The sequence below is a fragment of the Schistocerca americana genome, chromosome X, assembly GCF_021461395.2.
Source record: "Schistocerca americana isolate TAMUIC-IGC-003095 chromosome X, iqSchAmer2.1, whole genome shotgun sequence".
NCBI classification, from domain to species: Eukaryota; Metazoa; Arthropoda; class Insecta; order Orthoptera; family Acrididae; genus Schistocerca; species Schistocerca americana.
The window spans coordinates 947,992,350-947,999,590 of NC_060130.1; the positions used below are offsets into that span (position 1 = coordinate 947,992,350).

The following is a 7,241-nucleotide window of genomic DNA, read 5'->3' on the forward strand; positions in this document are numbered from 1 at the left end:
CACCTGTTTTTAAAACTTAAAGGATACCTTCGAGGCCTTCACTTTAATAGTGATGAAGTGCTGCAAGCAGAGGTGAGGTTGCGGCTCCAACAACAAAGTCAAGCATTCTACAGTGGCGGTATCAACTAACTGGTCTCTCATTGGGAGAAATGTGGTCATTGCCAGGGTGACTATGTTGAGAAATAAATATGTAAACATGAAGAATAAAGATGTAGAATATCAATAATATTTGTTTTATTAACAAAGCTTTAAGAGTTTTCATATAAAAAAAATTTGGAGGCATTACTTTTCAGCGCACCCTCGTCCATTTAGACAGTAAAGTTAGCACAGAAATTACACAGTATGTCCATTACAAAATATACAATCATTGACACAAAAAAGTTAACCACAATAAATGTCAGCAAATACAGGAATATGTAACATCTTTCATTACTGTCAGAATTAAATTATCACAATTTTGTTGTGATTACAAAAAAAATGATGACTTTATTCTGAACTGAGTATTCTGTTGACCAAAACTGAGTAGAAGTTCTCTGAGGCAAAATTTTTCAACCTATGATACTCGGTGTAAGACTACAAACCATGCTGAGATTGACTCTAACAGTTTCATATGAGAATCAACACACAGTTAATGTGTGCTTTGCTTTACTTTGAATGTGAATATCACTTGCAATGATGACCAAAGTCACCTCTCACATTCTGTCAAACCTCCTTCAGAATCATAGTATCTACAAGTAGGTAACAACAGATTGACAATATTTTTATACATAATATCTATCCTTTGTATAGTAAATAGTTCATTTCTTTTTATATCTGTAACAAACATTAAACATCATCAAATAATCCTCTTGGAGGAAGACCATGTCTATCTCTTGATGTCTGGTACCCAAAAGCAGGTTCGATAACACTTTCAGAGCCATTCTGATACAATAACGTGTCATCAGTGTGTGTATGCACACTATTTTCATTTGATTCTAACTCAACATTGGTGTAATACTGATTACGTCCTTGGGTAAATCTTCTTGCTGGCACAGTCTCTACATAATCGACAGGTTCCACATCACGCAGAAGTACGGCACGAGCTGATTCTCCTGAATCTTCTCGATGAAGAGGTTGCACTGAAACAAAGAAATAAATAATTATGTATACTATTTATTTTGAAAAAAGAAAGAGCTCCACATATGAATATGCCATGAACTGAAAGCTTCTCCTTGATTTTTGTTAGATACAACACATTTATAACTTTCATAATGGCCGTGATTTTTGCACAAAATATGCTAATTTAAGATATAGTACAAGGAGATTACAGCATTCTGTCAAGACCTGTCAGTTACGTTTATAGTTATCATTCTTCACAGTTATATAATCACTAACATCAATCTTTAAATTAACATCCTTTGTTTATGCATACCCATCTTGCTGATCAATAAACACCTAAGTTACTCAGTTTATGTAAATTATTGTACTGTTATTAACCTACAATATCTAACTGTTGGATCATTCTCTCAAATCAGTTTATTCAAAAGTATCTGCCAGCAGTACTGATTGATTGGGAGTTAACGGATTAAACAGTGAGGTCATCAGTCCCTTGCTTAAGAAAGAGTTCATCTGGAGTTAGTAACATCAGCCAAAAATTTGGTTGAATTATGAAAGTACGTAGGAGTGGTAAAACCAAGGCCTCAAAAGCAGTATATGCCAGAGATGAGAAATAATTTAAAGACAAACAAAAGGATGTGGGTCAGACTGGAATGTAGGTCACAGCAGATGAGAGCTCTCCAAGGGCCCATATGCGGCAAGACAAATTCCACCCACATCCGACCCCCGCCCTACCTGACTAAGGATGAAAGTTAGATTAAAGAATTACTTCTAGCTGGGAGCTTCATGAAAGTGAGTAGGCTAAAAATGTAAAAGATATCAGCTGGACTGACAATTCAATAAGGAGAGAGAGACAATTAGGTCAGGAGGTGGGTGGGGCCAGGTGAGTGTAACCTGGGGCTCTGCATGTGATGGGGTCTCACCCCTGAACCGTTAACAGTTGAAGTGTTAAAGATGGAAGCAGCACCCAAAATCAATCACAGTGCTATCCCTAAAACAAAAAGAGGGGTGTGGCAGAAAAAAGTGGGTAATTGCATCTAAAACCAATTGAAAAAGAGTAAAAGAGGGATGACCAAGAAAGTTGGCAAAGGAGGTAGGATCAAGTGTCCTCCAGACCCAGCATGTGGTGGGAGAAACCACAATCCCAACTGCCCTGCTCCCAGCCTGTACATACATTTAAAAACCTTATATCCGAAAATAAAAGCCACTTTCATGATGAAAATTGAGAATAAGTTCAACTGTCTGCGGGTCATCCATCAATAATATAGGCAAAGAATCCATAAGACTGCTCCACATGGACAGCCACAAGGAGGGGGCACTCCACCTAGATGTGAGCTATTATCTGTAAGGCTCTGCAACCACAATATAGGGCTGGCTCATTACATAAAATAAAATTATGGGTTAATCTGGCATGACCAATGCGGAGTCAATAGGGAATGGTGGATCCATTCTCAGAGGAGGAAGGAGTGCATTACAGCAGTAGTCTCCTAGATAATGTGGAGTTTATTAGAAGTGGCAATAGACCACCAGATGTTCCATTTCTGAGTGAGGAGAGGTCTTATTTCTACCTGCAAATCTGCAATTGGGATGTCATAGCGAATGATGGATGAGTAATCACTTATTTAGCCAAACAGTTAGCCAGCTCATTCGAAGGGATACCCAGATGACTTGGGACCCAGAGAACGACAACTGAGAAGGCAGCGCAACTAAGGTAATCTATATCTATCTACATCTACATCACACTCCACAAGCCACCTAATGGTGTGTGGCAGAGGATACTTCTGGTACCACTAACTGATTCCCTCTTCCCTGTTCCACTTACAAATGGCACATGGGAAGAATGAATGTTATCAGCTCTAATTTCTTGAATTTTCTTATTGTGGTCATTTTGTAAGATGTATTTGGGAAGAAGTAATATGTTGTCCAACTCTTCTCAGAAAGTGATCACTCAAAATTTCAGTAGTAAACCTCACTCAGATACGCAACACTTCTCTTTTAACACCTGCCACTAGTGCTCCTCTCTCTCTCTCTCTCTCTCTCTCTCTCTCTCTCTCTCTCTCCCTCTTATCAGTCCTAGAGAGTTATGAATAGCACATACACTTTTTGTACTCGGTAATTATCATTCCAATAGGTCCATAGTGAGGAGATTTTCCAGGATGTAGACCATGTTAGAAAACAAAACTACAAAATAAATATTTACAAAGGAAAATAGACTAATGTACCTCGCACAGATCTAAAGTGAAATGGTCCTCAAGGATGTGGAATAAGACAAGAAATCTTAAACATATTTTCATTTAACTGATAAAAACCTTAACTTCGTCACAAAACATACAAATCTTCAAACACTGAGGCTGTATGTAGCCATACATCCCCAAATTAAAAAATTGTTTTATGACATTTGTTTACATTGGTCACATTACTGCACTGAATTTGTACAGAAGTTAGATTGTACTAATGCTTGCATTATTTGATGTTATTAGTAACCTGGACAAATCAGTTGGGTCTACTTAGAAATTCATCAATGGAGTAGGACGAGTTGGCCATCAATGAATTCTTTAGGCTTCTCTTCAACTGAACTTCGTTAGTAGTTAAACTTTTTATGGCTGCTGACAAGCTATTGAAAACGTGTCTTCCTGAATAATGGATGCCCTGCTGAGCAAAAGTACCTAACATTAAATCTTTGTGGAGATTATCATCATTTCTAGTATTTATTTAATGAGGTAAGCTCTTGGTTTCAAACATAAATTTTTAATCGCAAATTTCATCAAGGAATTAATATACTGGAAAGGGTGGAGGGTGGGGGGTGAGGTGTTAAGGGGTGGGGGGTGAGGGAGGAGGGGGGAGGGGTTAAGGGGTGGGGGGTGAGGGAGGAGGGGGGAGGGGTTAAGGGGTGGGGGGTGAGGGAGGAGGGGGGAGGGGTTAAGGGGTGGGGGGTGAGGGAGGAGGGGGGAGGGGTTAAGGGGTGCGGGGTGAGAGGGGAGGGTGAGAGGTTAAGGGGTGCGGGGTGAGAGGGGGGGAGGAGGGGGGGAGGAGGGGGGGAGGAGGGGGGGAGGGGGCACGGGAGGGGGGATGGAAGGGGGAGAGGAGCATGAGGGTGAGGGGGGACAGGGAGGGGGGAGGGGAGGGGAGGGGAGGGGAGGGGAGGGGGTGGAGAGGGGAGGAGAGGGGAGGAGAGGGGAGGGGAGGGGAGGGGAGGAGAGGGGAGGAGAGGGGAGGAGAGGGGAGGAGAGGGGAGGAGAGGGGAGGAGAGGGGAGGAGAGGAGGGGGGAGGAGGGGGAGGAGGGGGGAGGAGGGGGGAGGAGGGGAGGGGGGAGGAGGGGGGAGGAGGGGGGAGGAGGGGGGAGGAGGGGGGAGGAGGGGGGGAGGAGGGGGGAGGAGGGGGGAGGAGGGGGGAGGAGGGGGCAGAGGGGGAGGAGGGGGGAGGAGGGGGGAGGAGGGGGGAGGAGGGGGGAGGGGGCACGGGAGGGGGGATGGAAGGGGTAGAGGAGCATGAGGGTGAGGGGGGGACAGGGAGGGGGGAGGGGAGGGGTGGAGAGGGGAAGAGAGGGGGGAGGGGGAGGGGGACGAGGAGGAGGAGAGGGGAGGGGAGGGGAGGAGGGGGAGAGGAGGGGAGAGGAGGGGAGGGGAGGGGAGGGCGAGGGGAGGAGAGGGGAGGAGAGGGGAGGAGAGGGGAGGAGAGGGGAGGGTGGTGGTGAGGTGGGGAGGGATCGGGGTGAGGGTGAAGGTGAGGGGTGAGGGGTGGGAGTGAGGGTGAGGGCGAGGAGTGAGAGTGAGAGTGAGGGTGAGGGCGAGGAGTGAGAGTGAGAGTGAGGGGTGAGGGCGAGGAGTGAGAGTGAGAGTGAGGGGTGAGGGCGAGGAGTGAGAGTGAGAGTGAGGGGTGAGGGCGAGGAGTGAGAGTGAGAGTGAGGGGTGAGGGGCGGAGGTGAGGAGTGAGAGTGCGAGTGAGGGGTGAGGGCGAGGAGTGAGGAGTGAGAGTGAGAGTGAGGGGTGAGGGGCGAGGAGTGAGGAGTGAGAGTGAGAGTAAGGGGTGGGGGCGGAGGGCGAGGGGCGAGGGGCGAGGGGCGAGGGGCGAGGGGCGAGGGGCTGAGGGGCTGAGGGCTGAGGGCTGAGGGCTGAGGGCTGAGGGGGGCTGAGGGCTGAGGGCTGAGGGCTGAGGGCTGAGGGGCGGAGGGGCGGGCGGGGTCGTGGGCTGAGAGCGGGGGCGGGGGACGGGGGCGGGGGGCGGGGGCGGGGGCGGGGGCGGGGGCGCTGGCGATGGCGATGGCGATGGCGAGGGGCGAGGGCGAGGGCGCGGGGCGAGGGGCGAGGGGCGAGGGGGCGAGGGGCGAGGGGCGAGGGGGGGGCGAGGGGCGAGGGGCGAGGGGCGAGGGGGCGAGGGGTGAGGGTGAGGGTGGGGGTGGGGGGTGAGGGGTGAGGGGTGAGGGGGAGGGTGAGGGTGATGGCGATGGCGATGGCGATGGCGAGGGGGGAGAGTGAGAGTGAGAGTGAGGGGTGAGGGTGATGGCGATGGCGAGGGGGGGAGAGTGAGGCGAGGGGGGGAGAGTGAGGGCGAGGGGGGGAGAGTGAGGGCGAGGGGGGAGAGTGAGGGCGAGGGGGGGAGAGTGAGGGCGAGGGGGGGGGAGAGTGAGGGCGAGGGGGGAGAGTGAGGGGCGAGGGGGAGAGGGGGGAGAGTGAGGGCGAGGGGGAGAGTGAGGGCGAGGGGGGAGAGTGAGGGCGAGGGGGAGAGTGAGGGGCGAGGGGGGAGCGAGTGAGGGCGAGGGGGGAGAGTGAGGGCGAGGGGGGGAGAGTGAGGGCGAGGGGGGAGAGTGAGGGCGAGGGGGGAGAGTGAGGGCGAGGGGGGGGAGAGTGAGGGCGAGGGGGGGAGAGTGAGGGCGAGGGGGGGAGAGTGAGGGCGAGGGGGGAAGTGAGGGCCGAGGGGGAGAGTGAGGGCGAGGGGGGAGAGTGAGGGCGAGGGGGGGAGAGTGAGGGCGAGGGGGGGAGAAGTGAGGGCGAGGGGGGGAGAGTGAGGGCGAGGGGGGAGGAGTGAGGGGCGAGGGGGAGAGTGAGGGCGAGGGGGGAGAGTGACGGGCGAGGGGGGAGAGTGAGGGGCGAGGGGGGAGAGTGAGGGCGAGGGGGGGAGAGTGAGGGCGAGGGGGGAGAGTGAGGGCGAGGGGGGAGAGTGAGGGCGAGGGGGGAGAGTGAGGGCGGGGGGAGAGTGAGGGCGAGGGGGGAGAGTGAGGGCGAGGGGGGGAGAGTGAGGGGCGAGGGGGGAGAGTGAGGGCGAGGGGGGGAGAGTGAGGGGCGAGGGGGGGAGAGTGAGGGGGTGGGGGGGAGAGTGAGGGGGTGGGGGGAGAGTGAGGGGGTGGGGGGAGAGTGAGGTGGGGGAGAGTGGTGGGGGAGAGTGGTGGGGGGAGAGTGGAGGGTGGGGGGAGAGTGAGGGTGTGGGGTGAGAGTGATGGTGGGGTGAGAGTGATGGTGGGGTGAGAGTGATGGTGGGGTGAGAGTGCGGGTGAGGGGGGGAGGTGAGGGGGAGGGTGAGGGGGGGAGGGTGAGGGGGGAGGGTGAGGGTGAGGGGGAGGGTGAGGGGAGGGTGAGGGTGAGGGGTGAGGGTGAGGGTGAGGGTGAGGGGGAGGGTGAGAGGGGAGGGGGAGGGTGAGAGGGGAGGGTGAGGGGGGAGGGTGATGATGAGGGTGAGGGTGAGGGTGAGGGGGGAGGGTTGAGGTTGAGTGGGGTGTGGGGAGGGGGAGGGTGAGGTGGGGGAGGGTGAGGTTGAGTGGGGTGGGGGAGGGGGAGGGTGAGGGGGGAGGGTGAAGGTGAGGGGGGGATGGGGAGGGGGAGGGTGAGTGGGGCGAGGGGGAGGGGCGCTGAGGGGGAGGGGAAGGGGGTAGGGTGGAGGGAGGGGGAAGGGAAGGCGTAGGGTGGGGGGAGGGGGAGGGGAAGGCGTAGGGTGGGGGAGGGGGAGGGGAAGGCGTAGGGTGGGGGAGGGGGAGGGGAAGGCGTAGGGTGGGGGGAGGGGGAGGTTAGGATGTGTGGAGGGGGAGGAGTAGGAGGAGGGGGAGGAGGCAGTCAAGTAGAACCCACCATGCCATTTCATTTCAAGGGATTGATGAGACCACAGTGAGTAGTCCACAGCAGTAAACAAGACAGGCTGCCTTCTCAGGAGAAAA

At 53.6% G+C, this 7,241-nt stretch overlaps 1 protein-coding gene across 2 annotated transcripts in view; it reads right to left on the minus strand.

Moving 5' to 3' along the window:
- Positions 1–212: 212 nt before the first annotated feature.
- LOC124555018 (LMBR1 domain-containing protein 2 homolog) overlaps positions 213–7,241 on the minus strand; it is a 107,301-nt gene continuing 100,272 nt past the window's right edge. For both annotated transcript variants that reach the window (XM_047128764.1, XM_047128763.1), the window contains one exon: positions 213–1,118. In XM_047128764.1, coding sequence (XP_046984720.1) covers positions 826–1,118 — 293 coding nt within the window. In that variant the 3' untranslated portion in view covers positions 213–825. The remainder of the gene's footprint in view (positions 1,119–7,241) is intronic.